This window comes from Rhamphochromis longiceps, linkage group LG3 (assembly GCF_057381845.1).
Source record: "Rhamphochromis longiceps isolate RC_006_pf linkage group LG3, R_longiceps_female_GT1.1, whole genome shotgun sequence".
NCBI classification, from domain to species: Eukaryota; Metazoa; Chordata; class Actinopteri; order Cichliformes; family Cichlidae; genus Rhamphochromis; species Rhamphochromis longiceps.
Window position 1 is genome coordinate 63008420 of NC_140559.1, and position 18371 is coordinate 63026790.

Here is an 18371-nt window from a genome sequence, read left to right on the forward strand (position 1 = left end):
AGTGCAGTCAGGGAAAAAAAAAAAAGGGGGGGGGGGGGGGGGGGGGGGGGGGGTTCAACAGTGGATAAATACAGCATCATAGAGTTACAATTTGCTATTCATTCCTCACTCAGAATGGAATCCCAGCATTTTTATAGGCACTGGAGGCTTTGTGAGTAGAAACGGCAGTTGAATTAATGCATCAATAGACTATGCCATCTTCCTGTCAGCTTGAGTAAATCCCCTGACGTCTTTTAGGGCTATTACTACAGATACAGCACAACGTCACACTGTGGCAACTGTCACCTTAACGCCGTCTCATGCCGATACAGCTCTGTCTAAACCCAATGACGTACATGGGGAAGGATGAATATAATGTGACACAGATGGTATTCGATCCCAAAAGGTTTCACACAACGAGTAGTGACTGACACTGCACAGGTGTGTTTTCTTTGTTCTAACTCATAGTGCAGATGAAGCAAGTCAGATTGCAAATTAAAATTAGAAGAGCTTCACAGGAAGTGATTAGTGATTATAAGCAATGCTGCAAAGGGGACTGGGTGTCCATGCTAAAGTGCAAACTAATAGACTACTAAGGAATCAGCAGAGCTGTTGGTATTATTAATGTTCTCATCAAACCCAGAAACCAGTGCAGGCACTGGTAAGCTACAAGTGATAAATTGGAGGCTGGTGTTACATTTTTGTCATTGCTATGAGCTGTGCTACTAGTGCATCTCGCACCAAGCTGCTCAGTCATGCAGGACACATGGTTGAAAGGGTGAGGTGGGGACTAATTTGCACAGGTCCATGCAAACTAAATGAGGAGGCAATGGTGAGGCCATATTTCTGAGCTATGCACAAAAGAAATTATTTTCACTGAAAATTTCTTTTTTAGATTTATGTAATTTGGATTAAAAGAGATGATGTGAAAAGTAACAGTTTAATCAAAGACCATTCATTTAAATGAAATTTAAGTGCCACCTACTTCCACCTCTGACCTGTGTATAGCTGCTAGATTATGAACAAAGTAAGACATTTTTAAATGCATACAGTGCAACCCTGAACTTCTGTACACATTACCCCGTAAAGAGTATTCAAATATCCTTCAAAGTCGACATTAAATGTTGTTTAATCTGTCAGATCCTTAGTACAAAGTACAAATGGACCGATCAACTGGCCAGGGATCGGAATCAGACGATATTCAACTTCTCGACATGGAGTAGTGACTGGCTGATCAGCTTCCAGTATGTCTGATTACAAGCCAGCTAGTTTCATATATGTGCACAGTGCCACAGACATATAGGCACACATACTCACAGACACACACTAACCTGTTGTTAGAGGCAAACCGCCTCACTGTGTTTCCAACATCAAACTCCACAGACCCTTAAATCACCCTCACCCAGCTGAACATTGAATATTTTAAAGAAGGTAAGGAAGAAGAAGATGTTGTTAAAGTTAAAGCTATCCAGAGCTCATAGCCAGCCCCAAGCCAGCAGCCTTGGTATGAGTAAAGATCAACACAAAAGAAAAATTCCAGAGATGAGTAAAAAAAAAGAAAAAGCGAGAGAGAGAAAGGATCAATGCCCTGTGATCTGGTGAAGTTCCTGACATTTGTTTTGGTATATGAATCTGTTGTACCTGCTTTATTTGTAAAGGTAAAATATGTCAGGCAGTGTGGATGCACAGCAACTCATTATTAGACAATTCTTTGAACTTGTTTCCAATAGACACATCATGCTCATCTGATCTGATCTTCTTTTGCTTCCTTAAAAAACCAGTCAGCTGCAGACCTTTTTGGCCAGAGCGGCGATAACGACGCCCAGGTTGGACAGTGAGCTGTTGATGGCGGTCATCTCTTTGAAACGGTCACCCTGAGACTGGCTCTTCACCATTCGCTCACTGCCAGCCAAGTCCACCAGGCACAGAGTGGCTACACACACAGAGAAAACCAACTCTTATAGGAAGCAGTGATCCGTTTTTCCTTCCATTAAAGGTAGTTTTAATACTTTACAAAACACTTCTTTTAGCGCTCAGGGGCTCAAACATTAACGTTGAGTCATCAGAGCAGATTTTGCACTGGTTACAGTAACAATAACTAACCAGACTAAATATTATAGATCCAAAAAGAAGAAACCACATTCCTGATGCTGGTACTTCCAGTGTGATACATTTGCACTTGACATCCCTGCCGGCATTAACTCCCTCAATATCCAGCTGGAAGACTGAGTGGGAGCGAGACGAGCGGTCATTCTGGGCTGTCTGGGCAGTGGAGCGATTCTGATTGGCCAAAGCAATCAGACGGAGAACCTGAGAGGACGAGGGAACGTTTTAAAACATAGAGCATCGATAAAGTTTGATGTATTTTCAAAGTTTGGTAACAATTTGTCAGCAGATTTGAAATTAATTTGTTCTGAGCTACAGATGTCTGTCTGCTGTACCTGATCCTCATTGGAGACCCGCTCATAGGTGAGATTAGTGATTGTCAATTCGTTGCTGGCTGTCTTGCGGATCTCATGCTCAGGTCTCTTGCTGGACTTGCCGGTGAACACAAGGTCCCTCAGGGTCTCATTGTAAATTTCGACGAAGCTCGCTGTGAACGTGAACTGTGAAGTGAGTGGGGGTTAATGCCCCACACTCTTTTCTGTCACTGCTTTGAATGCACAGACTGGTCTTAATGTTGATCTTTGTAATCTTCAGTGTTACGACCCGGCTCAAAAGCCGCAACATAAAAACAGAGATGAATAGCAGAGTGTGGGTGAGAAGAGGTTTCATCCTAAAATGGAAAACCAGGTTGGCTAAAATGGCTGGTGCCACCAAGGCAAAGACTAGTGCACTGCCGGGAAGCTTGCCTCAGGTATGCTTTTATCCACACCTGACTAGGTGTGGCCAATTAGCACCAGCTGAAAACACTGAGACGATTAGAAGCTGCAGAGGGACGTAACATTCAGTATTGATATTTGTAAATGTAAACTATGAGGATTTATTTATTTTTAATTCTTTTCTTTTCTTTTTTTTCCCTCTTTTTTTCTTTTTCCAAATAAATGTCCCGATTGAGTAATGAAACTAACCCAAAGGAGAATTCTAACAATATTAGACAGGCCATTCAATATGCTTTATCGTGGACAACTCGTGGCTAAAAACCCACACACACACACACACACACACACAAACCTCTAATCAAACATGAAAACGGATAATCCAGCTGAAGCTTCAGACAGCCGTCAGACAGTGAAACACTGCCATCTGCTGGACTCGAATAACAAAGACGCTGCTTTGACGGGTGAGGGAGTTTCAACAAGTCTGCAACGACTCAAGCATCAAACTACAGAACTATTCTAGCGGACATGGTGCTCTAATGACTGCTTCATTAACGCAGGTCAGAAAGGATCAAACATATCAATAAATTATAAAACACAAAACGTCTCTTATTGCCCAGGGCTCAGGAAGTGAGTGTGTTCCTTATAGCCTATTAAACCTTAGCAGGTTATTTTGATGTGTTACAGATGAAACAGCTATCCAGTAACATTCAGCTACAAAAACGCTTTTTTATAATTACTTTTTTACAGCTTCGCACTTTTACACAAGTTTTATCATCAGTGTCACAATGGCTGCTGCTAAAATTGAGTACAAGATATTTGTTGGCCTGATTAAAAGGTCTTGATGCGTGCTCAATCATCAGGGAAGTAAATCTCCAAAAGTTGATTCTGTTCTTCTGGACGTAGCGTTTTCAGTCAGAGAAACCAGCCGACTGAAGGAACAATGGGCTGGGAGGTCAGTTCCTTAATCATGATTATGCAAATTCTCATGACCATTGATCAACAACCACTGATCAATGGTCCTGAGTACCATTCACAGAGAGTTGGAGAACGGCTGCAATCACAGCATTGTAAGATGGTGACAGATGTACCCTTAGGCCCCCTCCTTGATTCAGAGAGGGTCTTTCCCTTTTCACGTAAATGGCCTCCTTGACTCCGCCCTCAAACCAGCGTTCATTGCAGTTATTGTTGACAATCACATTGTGTCGTGTAACCATCCAGCTCACATATTCAATGTAAATGATTTGTTGAACTGAAGACATGATGAATGTTCCTGCATTAAAACACATCCAGCCTAGTGTTCTCACTCTCCCTAAATGGATCTGTTACATTAGTGATATATGGGAGTTGTGTTTCAGTCTTTTCCACATGAGGACATTTACATTTAGTTTTTGCTTTACTGATGAGTGGCTGGTTAACCTGCAGTGGTTGAAGCATGTGTCGGTCGTCTGGAAGAGTAGGTGTAGAAGACGTCTTTAATGAATGTAATGCTCTGAAGGTGTCAGTGATTACTGTGAATTCATTATAAAAGTGGATTTCAGTGAATAAAGTCAATAAAGACAGGCCCTCATGGTGACGCTCAGGTGTCCATAAAGTGTAACAGGAGAGCTTTGTCATACTTTCAGAGATTTTACATGAGCCAGTCTTTCAAAAATTACATAAATAAATAATTCATTCATTCATCCACAGGAAACACAATGCTCATATCTGAAAGTAAACTCTGATATATATCCCCGACTAGAGTTACTACTAAATAAAGGATCGCCCCAAAATGACTAAATATATAAAGACACTCTCCAGAAGAAGTTAAAGGGATTTTATTTATTGTACAAGCAATATCTTCATAAGAATTACAAATTCTGCAGACATATTACCTTCTTACTGAACCTGAACAACTCACACACAGACGTGTCTGCTGCTTATCTTTGTTCAAACATGATGTTTTATCTTCTCTTCAAAACACATTACTCATCTTTCTGGCATCGTGTTACATGAAAACACCTGCATTCTACCTGTGTCATTGTACCACAAAGACAATGATTGCAACACTGTGCTTGCAAAATAGAAGAAATAAGACGACCAGCAAATACATAAAAGATGGTAAAAGTGATTCCATCTTTGTGTCTCCTCCCATTGTTTCCCCAGTCTGTCTAGTTCCCATATTCCCAGGACACCGCTGGACAACAAGTGGGTATTCCAAGACTGAGAGACGGCCAGAGTTGGCAAAAGATCAGACATTCTCCACTTAAGTAGAAGTAAAAATACTATTGTTCCAGTGAAAGTTAAAGTACTGATTCCTGTTAAAAGGGAGTTTTTCCTTCCCACTGTCGCCAAAGTGCTTGCTCATAGGGGGTCATATGATTGTTGGGTTTTTCTCTGTATCTATGAAGCGCCTTGAGGCGACTTTTGTTGTGATTTGGCGCTATATAAATAAAATTGAATTGAATTGAATTGAATTGATTCAACTTCATTACTCAGCTAAAGCAAAAAAGTACAGGCTCGAAGCGCTTACAGAGAAAAGCAGACAACAGAATACAACAGAATGCTGATGGCGGCAGTAACACACACTTGGAGGAGAGGCTCCAGCCGTCCATTCCAGCCCTATCCCTAACATTAACTCTAACCATAACTTTAACCTTAACCCTATCAGGTCTTGTTTTATATGGAACGCCAGGACTGCCATAATGAATTAATTAAATACACCATTAAATAATTAATTAAATGTGGCAATAATTAATTAAAATTGGAATTAATTAATTAAATAAATAGTTATGACACATGTAATTAATTAATTATTGACACATTTAATTAATTATTTATGTATTTCACATTTTAATTAATTATTGACACATTTCATTAATTATTGACACATTTAATTAATTATTTAATGATATATTTATTTATTTCATTTTGGCAGTCCTGACGCCTGGCTCTCATCATGAAATAATTTTATCTGTCAGCCTCACCCATCAAACTCAGGGGGCGGGGTTAACGCTGATCGAGTCAAAACCATTGCTTTGGCCTGGTGGCCATTGTTTCTAGCACACAACAACCGGCATGTGGAATCTAACAGAACTGAGCTTTGAAAAACCCTGTTTGTGTGTTACCAAATACCGTTTTAATATTTTTTTAGCCGAGAATGTAGTGGTTTAATCTTCATGTGTCTGGTCAGTTTGTCAAGATACAGCCTCTTTGCAAAAGTGTTTCGATGATTTCGGAGATGTCTGCCCAGTCTCACGGCAAAGCGTGGGATAGACCCGCTCGCCTCGCAAGCAATCCCACCGACAAAGCGCAGGCCCCGGTACACAGCTGTAGTAACCCCCGCTGACTTCTTTTACTGAGGTTATATTTATCGGTGTTTTATTTCCTGATGTTCTTATGTGTCCTACGTGTTTCAGTCGCCAATTCTGAATTATAACTAACATTAAAAACATGTTTAAGGAGGAGAGAGAGCAAATAAATCTGTTTGACATCTGATCTTTGGGTTTTTGTTCAGTAATCAGCGTGACCTGTGTATAAACACATAAAAGAGATAACGTTGGTGTTTCCGTCATGTAGTAACTGCTGGCTTTAACTGTACAAAGGTTGTTCGACACTATGAAACACATACAGACTTCATGATGTTCGGCTAATATTTTTATTGTGAATATTAATCATGCTGACCTCGCTCTGTACACCACGCAGCGAGGTCAGCATATCCACGATATCCTCAGCTCCATGAGTTAACACAAAGTTTCCCAGCTGACTATCTAACTGCCAACTATTCCAGAGACGTGAAAATATACAGCATCAAGAAAAGTGTAAGAGACTCAGCAGCAGATTAGAATAACAGTTATACATTTAATAAATCACCAAATGAATCCAAGAAACGAGCAAACCTGTTCCGACAATTTGAGTTTGTATTCCCTCAGCTGCAGACTCGCTGCTGTTTAAATGTTTGAAAAGGAAGATTAGATATAAACAAACGTCAAACATAGACTCAGTCTGCCTTCACATTTGATATGAGGCCAGCACGTATAGTGGCCTCAGCAGGCTATTACTGAAATACACGTGCTATATCATAAACTATGATATAAATAGGGAGGTCCTATTAACATGTTTAGTTTTAAAGGACACCTTCCTGCCTGTAGTCTCCTTCATGAGCAGTATTAGTTTTCTTCTAACATCCAGAAGTCTGCACGATGTGTTTCATAGTTTGTAACAAGCCTTTGACAGGTAAACATAACATGACCGAAAAAGCAAAAAAAAAAAGAAAAAAAAAAGAGAGAGAGTGTTGACATAAGAAGAGAAAATGCTCTCAATTATGGAGACAGGCAAATGGTTCATTTATGTTTGATGTGTGTTTATTCCTCCCTAAATATCGTCGGTGAAGTTCGCCATGCATGTCAGATTTTCCTGCGCATTTTTATACCTCTGCCAACAGAGAGAGAAAAAAAATCACATTCTAACAGACAGCTGGTGCTTAGAATACAGTTGAATAACTATTAAAAAACAGATGATATTTAGATGATAGTTCAGTCTAACACATGTGCCAGTGAACCATTAAACGTCTGTGAAACTATGCAGTTATGAAACGTAACTTTAACCTCAGCCAAACCGATTTGCTCAGTTGTAAATAAAACAGCGAAGTAAACGTGACCCGACAGACAGAACCTGAGTGAATGAAGTCCAGCGTTTAACCACTGAGAGCTAAAACTCAGCTGAGGTTTGAAAGCTGTGTGCCGGTGATTGGACATCAGCCGCTGATAAAGCTGTTCGCCTATAAAGTGCTCTGTAAGGAAACGAGCTCCAGCAGCTCTGCACTCGGGGAAAACACTATATTTACTTATCTTGTGCAGAAAAATGCGCTGACATTGCGTTATATCGAGCACCGGCTGCCCAGTTAAACTGTGACTATCACCAGGTAACTAGGCGTGTTTCTTGAATTAGCAGCAGGTGTTAAACAGCTGACAGATGAGGAGGAGGATGCATGCAGGTAAACTGAGGGTCTGTTGAGCTGATCGCTGGTTTCGTGAGAAAAATGTCAGCTCGTTCTTTATGTTACAGAAGCACAGAGACACAAGACCAGGCGGAAAGAGACGATCGTTCGGTGAAAATGAGAATCTGCGAATGCAACATGTGGAACACGGAGAGTGGAATATGTAAACAAACCGGTTAACGTAACCCCCTCGGTGCACTCTGCATGCTAACTGTTAGCAGAGCTAGTGAAATCTCTGAAAACATCTGAGCACTTTTGCAAACATATTCTATGTTGACAACCTGACCAGACATACGGCGCGACACTCGCGGCTAAAACACTGTTAAAAGTGTAGTTGGTGACAGAAAAACGGGGTATTTTAAAACTACACCACCACCATTGCTGCCTGTGATTTGATCTGCATTCTGGGATAACTGCCTGCCCCAAGTCTACACAAGCAATCGATTATCTAGGATCGACCTGTTTTGACTTACTTTGCACGGCAACCAATCAAATGTTAGAGAAGCTGCATGGGCAGCGTTAACCCCGCCCCCTGAGTTTGATGGGTGATGCTGACAGATAAAATTATTTCATGATGAGAGCCAGGCGTCAGGACTGCCAAAATGAAATAAATAAATATATCATTAAATAATTAATTAAATGTGTCAATAATTAATTAAATGTGTCAATAATTAATTAAAATGTGAAATACATAAATAATTAATTAAATGTGTCATAACTATTTAATTAATTAATTCCAATTTTAATTAATTATTGACACATTTAATTAATTATTTAATGGTGTATTTAATTAATGCATTATGGCAGTCCTGGCACTCCATATAAGAAAAGGGTGGATGCTTTGCTTTGCTTTTGGCAGGAGCACAAGAGAGAGAGGGAGACCGAAAGGTATCGATTTGTCACATAGCATCGGTTTGTCACATGGCATCGGTTTGTCACATGGCATCGATTTGTCACATGGCATCGATTTTTCACATAGCATCGGTTTGTCACATGGCATCGATTTGTCACATGGCATCGATTTTTCACATAGCATCGGTTTGTCACATGGCATCGATTTTTCACATAGCATCGGTTTGTCACATGGCATCGATTTGTCACATAGCATCGGTTTGTCACATGGCATCGATTTGTCACATAGCATCGGTTTGTCACATAGCATCGGTTTGTCACATGGCATCGATTTGTCACATAGCATCGGTTTGTCACATGGCATCGGTATGTTAGGTTTTGGGATGAGAACGTGTTGGATGGTTATCTGTCTTGGTCTGGTGGAGGTCTCTTCCCATAAGAAGACTGATGACTTTTTCATTAACACTGAAGTGTTTCTTTTTTCTCTCTCCCCTCAGATGACTTCACACTATAACCAAGGACACCTCATAGGGGATCATCTGATTGTGGCTTCTCTAATAATCTTTCTAATAGTAATATTGTTCACTGTTATGTTACAGAGTGAAGTGAGATTAGTGCTGTAAAACTTCCATAACACTGAACAGATGCCACCACAGATATGTTGAAATCTCAGTCAAAACTAGCAAAAACAAATGAAATCCATGAATCAGAAATGCTGATTGTTGAACAGATAATTCAGTCTGTACATGAGGAGGATCCACTTTAGACTAAACTACATACAGAAACACAGGAACCAGGGCACAGTGTAAATCCAGGACCTCTGTGTGCAACAGCTGACCTGTATGAACACAAAACACTGATTGAAGTCCACGTTGATGCTTTCTGTCTGTTTAACTTTTACATTTGAAGCAACACATTTTACTTCAAACACACAGATCAGGTAGAAAACTGTGGATTAGAAAACAAATTGATCAAGAAGGTCCTGAAGCAAGAAGTTCATCATTGCATAGAGTAAGAAAAAGGACATGAATCATCCCACGGGTCTGTGCAGTCGTTATATTATCATCAGCTAAATCATGTCTGCATACTGTGTGTGTGTGTGTGTGTGTGTGTGTGTGTGTGTGTGTGTGTGTGTTTCTTTTTTAAATCTTCTACTTAGAGTTCAAACTTGGATAGTGATAAAAACATTGCACTGCTTCATTTAATATCTAATTGAACACATCTGTGGTTGAATTTGAATCTTAAATGTTTTGATTTCAAAGATGTGGTTCTGATATGAAGGAACAGAAAGTAAATTGTTGCCATGGATACAGTGAGACAGACGCCTCAGACCCTTATTTTTTATTTCTTTGACTTTTTATTTTATTGATTCATTTCTTTATTTTTACATTTTAAAAAGTGTATTTGTCTGAATGAACTAATCCCCATTTCCCATGCTTTGTATCACTGGTCATACTGGGAACAGCCATAGAAAATGTTTGTAAAGAAGAAATCTTAAACATGAGCAGATTCTCAGGCGATTTCTGTTTCCTAACCATTGTTTCAGTGCACACGTCCCATCACTACATGTGTGTTAAAGATTTCTTTGGGATCAAAATCATCCACTGACAGTTATCAGTACAAACAGGATGCAAAAATCCAAAGTTCAGACTTCAGAGTTACTAAAACAGAGATCTGAGGAAAACTGGTTCTTCACACGACGTTTCATGTGTGAACAGTAGAGGTGGTTTCATTTTCACATGTAGGTGATGCAGTGAGGATTGCAGGGAGACATTTGCTGAATAGCTGCAGCTCTGCTCCTGTAGACTGCCTCTGAATGTGTGTGTGGTGATAAAGTCACTTTAATTAAATGTCACCTGTCAGGGAAAACTTTGTGTTGACTGAAGAAAGTTCACTTCTCTTTCATTGCAGCTCCACTCTTATTTTTGATGCACTCATTTGTTTCATAAATGATTCAATGATTTTGCCACAGCTCTGCATTGTCAGGTCGGAGCATGTGTGCTTTTGATGAAATGCTGATATGATGACGCTTGATTGGAGAAAGATTTCCACAGGTGGTGTTGTTGGTCTCCTTCTTCCAGTTTTCTTGTTGCTGCCTCTCTCCTCGCCTCAGTTGCTGCAGCTGTATCATGTATGTTGTTATGTTACATACAAAGAGGAATTTGTGACATTAAAGAGTAAAGATTCTTCTAATTGTTTTCCATCTCATCTCCTACTGCTTTAGTCTGCGTGGACAATATATGAGTAAATCATTACCAAGCCAGATTATATTTGGAATATTTCAAACAGAGGACATTACAGTGAAATCTGCTTTCAATGTGACATTTACTTTGATCCTTTAAGACACAGTTTATACATCAGACAAGCTGTTTGCAGAGCGATTAAATGTTTAATATTGTTGTTAAAGTTGTACAGATGAGCGTTAATCACCAACAGCTTCATTAATGTGGATGAACTGGACGGTTCCAGGGAAACTATCAGGATCACACGCCTCCAGTGGTCACTGTGAGTAACTACAACTCTGCACATACAATAATTAAGATGAAGAAATGTTTTTATTGTAGAAAGATGAACCAAATTTAGTTTGACTCTCTGACAAACGATGGCAAGATAAAAGTAGTTTGTTAAAAAAGACACAAAAATGGTAACAATGCAAACAAATACAAACAACAGCATATCCTGATATGAGGCTCACAGATCAGGATCAGTACAATACGTAGCAACCGACATTGATGTTGCCATGGTGACCGCTGCTATATATAGTGTTTCTGTTACCTCACTTGTCTGGCTGTTTTTCATTTTACTAATGAGTCCACTCTCTTCCCTCACTTTCGTCTCTTCCTCGTGTTTGAGCTCCTCTCAGAGAGGATTTAAGAAAGAGCTTTGATGATGGCTGTAGCTCAGGAGACAGAGCAAGGCATCTAATGATCAGAAGGTTGGTGGTTCAATCCCTGACTGCTCCAGCTGGCACACAAAGTATCCTTGAGCAAGACACTAACCCTCTCCGATGCATCCATCAGAGTATGAACGTGTTAAACAAGAATCAGTCCATTCACCATGGAAATATCAAAGTAGAAAGTGATGGCAGTTATGATTGGCTGCACAGCTGGATCACATGACCAGGTGAGTGGTACAAATAACAGGAAGCTTCTCTTGTGGCTTTAATAATCATTTGAATTGATAACTTGTGATTTACAGACTGTTCTTTATCTTTTCATTGTCGTCTGAAACACAGAAAAATATCAATGTTGGAAAATATGACATTTATATCTAGTTTCTACAGGATGGTTTAATTCTCCAAAGGCCACCGCAGACATGACAAAGTTATTTCATCATTATAATGCACAAAAACAAAAATCAGGATGAGCCCTGCTGCTCACCAAACTTGTGTTGAATAATAATTTGTGAATCATTTAGTTTAAAACATCAACTGACTGAATCCATGAATCTCATCATGTGTTTCTGAGTGAAAGACACAGACATGTACAGACTGAACTGTTTCTCTAACAGGTAAGACTAACTACAAAGAGTCAATTCATACCTAAGTGTGCCAAAAAAGTCTGAAATACCCTTCATGAAACCAGTCAATGGATCCCAGAACCCAAATCCAGGATAAAGAGGTTCAGTGAATGTGGTGTGGAAGGTGTGGAGGTGGATCAGAGAGTCAGAGGAGACTCTGTAGAAGGACAGAGTGCCAGCAGGACAGTCCACACACACTGCTACTCTGTTAGAGACAGAGGAGGAGGAGGAGGAGATGGGTGTTTCTCTGTTATTGTGCCACACAGAGGAATAATGATTAGAGCAGCAAAGACTCCAGGACTGATCATTTCCACCAAACACACACTCATCACTCCTTCCTTTCCTTTTGATTCCTCTGTAACTCACTGATATCCAAGCCCTCCTCGTCCACTCGACCTCCCAGTAACAGCGACCAGTCAGACCATCTCTACACAGCAGCTGTTCACAAACATCAAATCTGTCTGGATGATCAGGATGTGACTGAAGCTCCTCCACATGTGTCACCTTCCTGTTGTTGTCAGACAGTTGGAGCTTTGTGTTCACTGTGTTTGTGTCGATTGTGAGTTGACAGGAATCTAAGTTCAAAATACTTATTAAATACATACATCATTGATTTAATGCCAAATAATTTCATTTCCAACATTTACAATAAATTAATTAAAAATTTAATGATTTTTAAATAAATGTAATTAATCAATTAATAACACATTTAATTAATTATTTAAGAATCTATTTATTTAATTCATTTGGGCCCTTCTAGCCCTGCAGCTGTGCATGTGCTCACATATCCACTGGTATGTGTCCTACAGGTATTCTCACAGCAGTGCTGCTGAACATTAAATGACCAGCAGATGTCAGTTCTTCATAATAAGCAGTTAAACTTTGTGTGATCTGCCTTTGGGTGAAGCAACAAAGCCGGAAAAATTGGACACATTCACAGAGCTTTACCACACCATCACTAGACAACAATGGAATTATTTTAACTAAAAACAAATAATCAGAAAGTCTTCTGCCTGGTCTCGTACCTCTGTGTTTCTGTAACATGAATAATGAGCTGAAATTCTCCTCACGACACCACCGATCAGCTCGAAGGGCCCTCGAGTTTACCTGCATGCATCCTGTTCACCTGTCAGCTGTTTAACACCTGCTGCTTATTCAGCAAACACGCCCACATTACCTGGTGACAGTCACAGTTTAATGCGGGCCGCTGTTTGTCAATATAAAATAGTTTAGTTCCAATATTGTGCACATAATTTGCAAATGCACCATATTTTACAGACCATGAGGCTCACTGGATTATAAGGCGCATTAAGCGAAACAAAAATGTCGCATGAGTCAAACTTTACTCAGCTCATTCTTCTTGCTTCCTCCACTTCCGTACCATTGATTCATTCATGTTTAATTCTCTCACAGCTGCTTTATTCCCATGTTGGGAAGGGCGATGGACACTAAGATAACTACAGAATACTTTATAAGTGAACCTGATGCTTTAATCAGGATTTGGGCTATTTGCATTTAAATTAAATCAGTAATATAGTTCTGCCACTTATCTGCTCTAATGACTGGAAATCTGATATCCAGTCACCAGCACAGCTCACTCACTTACAGTCACTGACTTCACTGTTTTTGCTCCTGAGCAAATCAGTTTGTTTTAGATTAAAGTTGTTTCATAACTGCATCATTTTACTGAAGTTTAATGTGTCAGCGGAGCACATGTGGAACTGAACCATTCGCTTGTCTTAATTATCTGATGTTTATATGTGTTACACTTTTTTAATCTTTCATTTTAAATTGAAACTAACATTTAAAAACATTTGGTACAATGTGGAAAGAGGAAGAGTATTTCCAGCAGGAGCAGAAACGTCTGACTCAGCATGACGATGCTGTTGGTGGATACTGAAGAGCTCAGCCTGTCAAGACAGGATTAGGTTATTGTTTTTAAACATGTTTATTCAATTATATTCTGAGGCCAGTTATCTGGTATAATCTTTGGAAGTCTATTAAAATAAAAATAAAATCAGATGTGTGGTCTTTTGGTTGTTTTTGTTTTGTTCAATAAGCAGATGTTGGTGTTTCAGCAATGCAGTAACTTAAGTTTAAAAGGCTTGTTAGAAACTATGAAACACATCATTCAGACTTGTGGACATTAGAAGACGACTAATAATCATCATGAATAAGACTAAAGGCAGGAAGGTGTCCTTTATAACTAATAATATTAATAACTAATAATATTAATATCATAGTCTGTCTGCAGCTGAGACAATACAAACTCAAACTGTGGGGAGAAGATTATATCACTTCAGTTTAAATTGACCTTAAGCGCCACATTTTCACAGACTTCTTTATTTACAGCATTTTTTACGTGCTGTATAGATTATACAGTTAGGTCCATAAATATCTGGACAGAGAGAACTTAGTTTCTGATTTTGGTTCTGTACATACACTAAAATCTATTTTAAATGCAACAACTCAGATGTGTTTGAAGTGCAGACTTTCAGCTTTAATTCAGGGGGTTGAACAAAGAGATGCAGAAAAATGTGAGGAACTAAAGCATGTTTAACACAATCCCTTCATTTCAGGGGAAATGTAGAGGAAAAATTAGAAAAATTAAATAACTTAATTAAATTAATTAAATCATAAGATTGTCAGCTGATAACCAGCTTCATGCGACCGCTTATCCTGGTCCCAGTGTTAGGGTCAGTGAATCCAGTTAACAGAAAGACATCCTGGATATACTCGGCTGACTTTTTAGACTCAAGATTAATAATCATTATAAAAATGATAGTCTAACATCCAGAAATCTGCACGATGTGTTTCATTATGTCTAACAAGCCTTGTACAGTTAAAGCTAACAGTTACTACATGCATCAGAACATTTCTATATTTTTATATCTATAAAAAGAAATCTGACACTTGCCAGACTTTATCAAAGGTGTGAGCATCACAGCAGGTGCCTTTGTGTCAAAGTAGCTGAGGATCAAACAGAAAAACATGAAGGTTTTCCTGGCCTGGGATTTTATACAAATATTCTGCAGAACATCAAAAACAAAAGAAAACCATTAATGAACATATGAACATTACCTGATGCTGCTGACGTGAAGCAGAGCAAAGTTACAGAGGTTTGATTACAGACACAGCTGAGCATTTTGCAATTTTGCATCATTTTAAAAAGTTTAAATTTGTTCAGTATTGAACGGCAGAAACGAGGCTTTGTTTTCAGAAGTAAGTAAAAGAAAAAAAAACAGCGGCCGACAGGCTGTAAGAACGGTAGACTTGTGCGTAACAAGCAAGCGAATAATGCAGAAAACAGATTTTTAGACGGGAAACTGTTCTTGAAGTACAGAGAGAGAGAGAGAGAGAGAGAGAGAGCTGTGCATGAAGTGTGATTTTATCCTGGTGGCAGCAAAACAATCAGAGGGAATTCATGACGATGTTTATGTGAAGCGTAGTTTGGAGCTTCTTTTGCTGCTGGTTTACTCAATATTGTTTGGAGAGACATCAAACCTGCAGCTTCAGAATCAGCGCAAAAAGGGCGTAAACACAAAGCGCGGAAACATCAGAATCAGCGAGCTGTCGGCTTTCAGCTCGTGTCCGTGCAGTCAGGTGAGAAAGTCACATCTCACTGATTCTGATGCGTCGGCGGCTCCGCGCTTTGTGTTTACGTCTTTGTGCAGAATCCGTGTTCCTGCTCTCATTTACTGTTTTAGCTGTTTGGTGGTTGTTGAAATTTTGGGAGGTTTAACCTGAGATTCTGGCGTTTTGGCCAAAATAAATTTATATTAAAAATCGATTCAGGATTTTAATGAATCGATATCACGTTATCCAAGCCAGAATCGATTTTAATCGATAAATCGATAATCAAAACCACCCCTGATGCATATACACGGGTCACACTACTTATTGAAACCCCCCAAAGATCAGATCTTAATCAGACAGGTTTCTGTTTTCAAAGTTTAGACTTTGCTTCTATTGGACTTTTTATCAGTAACACGTGCTTACTTTTTGCAGGAACAGTTGAAACTAACATAAACAAATAACTCCAGAGCTGATAGTCAGCAGGGGGTTTACAAGTTGTGGCCGCGTTGTCGGCGGTATAAGCTCGACCACTTGCAAGGTGAGCTGGCAGACATCACTGAATTCATCAGAGATGATTAGGTTCATTTTGACAAAGTGAGCAGATATTTAACCTCCTAGGACCTGGCGTCCACATATGTGGACATCACAATTTGGGTTGTTTAGACCAAAATACTACATTTTGCTCTACAAGGGCCTGATATCCACTCACAAGGATGTTATACTGCCACTGTGCTATCGAAATTTTAGACAAATATCCTCATATGTGGCTCTCATTTTTCTCAGAAACAAAAATTTGGTAAAAAAATAAAAATAAAAATGTGGTAATTCTTTGTTTTTACATTCATCAGGTCCCAATCAGCCCAAATATCAAAGAGAAATTAAAAATGAATGCCACGGAGGAGTTTGGGTCTTAGGAGGTTAAAGATTGTGCCACTACATTCTTGTCTAGAAGATATTAAAGTGTATTTGGTGACACACAAAAAAGGGTAAAGTTTAAGTATAGTTTGGGTCCACACATGTCCAAACCCTGGTGTGTAGGCCTACTTAGTTTTGAGGAATTGTCATGGGACCGGGGTCTGGGTGACCCAGGGCCTGTAAGAAGTTATGGACATGTGTGTTTTTGGTGCTGCTGTCTCCTGTTTCCATGTTTGTGTATCTAGGTGTGTGTGTGTGTGTGTCAGCCAGGAGCCTGGCCACACCTGCGGAGGAGAATTACTCACACCTGCAGCTGATCAAGCCTCGTCAGAGGAGCTACTTAGGAGTGTGGTGGAGCTCTCTCCGATGCTGGATCATTGCGTAACTTCACGTTAGTCTCTTGGCGAGTTAGTTAAGGTTAGTCTGCTGCATTGTGGCGTTGCTGACGGCTGCCTCTTTGTTATTCCCCAGGAGGAGTGTGGAGACGAGAGGGCAGCGAGCACGGGGTGCTCAGACACTGAGGAGTGGAGACAAAGAACACTAACACTGGCAAGAGGACATGTCAGAGTCGGGAACGCACTGGGGATTTATTGTTGTTTGGATTATTTAGCATCACTGTAAATAAACGCACTGACCTCATCAAAGAGTCCAGCATTGGGGTCCTCCTTCCCCTCATCATAGTCTGCCACGCAGGCCGTGACAGAAAAGCCCACTAAAAGAACGCCCACCAGACCAAAGCAATGGTTTTGACTTGATCAGCATTAACCCCGCCCCCTGACTTTGATGGGTGAAGCTGACAAATAAAATGTATTTATGAACAGCGATGCAGGGCCAGGAGTAGCAACGTGAATTAAATAAATACATCATTAAATAATTCATTAAATGTGTCAGTAAAATAATTAAAATAGAAAACAAACCAATAATTGATTAAATATGTAATTAACTAATTTGAATTGTATATAAACAAATAATGAAACATTTTAAATGAAATTAATGGATAATTCATTATTAATATATTTCTTTAATTGACTATGTACATTTTTAAATTAATTACTGAAATAATTAATTCATTAGTGATGTATTAATTTAATACAACCATAAAATACCATAAAATTGCTAATTTACTCAAAATAAATGTAAGACATCAATATTAAAGGTTAACTTATGATAATGAATACATGCAACTATAACTGATGACATAAAAATGAGGATTTCTTAAGCTGAAGCCAAAGTGCTGACTCATTTGTCATGTTACTCTCAAATGTTTTCCCTAATAACAAGAACATAATTACACTTTAGCCACAAGAGGGCAGCAGCATTAATACAAGTCACATGTATATAAAGGTACAGTGATTATATTACAGTGATTTTGACAAAAACAAAACAGTTGATGGCAGTGTGTTTTTCCATGACAGAATAATTACGCACACCCCACTTTGCAGTTATTTATTTGTAAAAAATGTTTGGAATCATGTATGATTTTCGTTCCACTTTGTGTTGGTCTTTCACGTGGAATTCCAATAAAACTGATTCATGTTTGTGCTGTAATGTGACAAAATGTGGGAAAGTTCAAGGGGGCCGAATACTTTTGCAAGCCACTGTAAAGTTCACTATCAGTAACATCATAGCACCACCCAGCTGTATAGAAACTCCGTCATGCTAGCTAGTACACAGTATGAGTTATTGTAACTGACTGTAAAAAGTCAGCACAAGGAAAATAAACTCCACCTAAA

At 39.2% G+C, this 18371-nt stretch overlaps 2 protein-coding genes and 1 long non-coding RNA gene across 3 annotated transcripts in view; 1 reads left to right on the forward strand and 2 right to left on the reverse strand.

Annotated features, from left to right (window-relative positions):
* The window catches only part of LOC146675664 (uncharacterized), a 300511-nt gene that overhangs the window by 223432 nt on the left and 58708 nt on the right, over window positions 1–18371 (forward strand). The gene's annotated exons all lie outside the window — the stretch shown is intronic.
* On the reverse strand, window positions 1802–2880 carry LOC146675677 (uncharacterized). Its single transcript, XR_014910315.1, has 3 exons — window positions 2421–2880; window positions 2151–2289; window positions 1802–1912 (listed from the first exon to the last, which is right to left on the reverse strand). It is a non-coding gene; the product is annotated as an uncharacterized LOC146675677 (long non-coding RNA).
* Window positions 12145–12750, reverse strand: LOC146675678 (stonustoxin subunit beta-like). Its single transcript, XM_085400649.1, has one exon. It carries the CDS (start codon window positions 12748–12750, stop codon window positions 12145–12147), a length of 606 nt encoding a protein of 201 aa, XP_085256775.1.

What these genes read in the sequence shown, in the direction of transcription:
- LOC146675678 (XM_085400649.1), bottom strand. Translation starts at nt 12,750, where the DNA reads ATGTATTTAATAAGTATTTTGAACTTAGATTCCTGTCAACTCACAATC.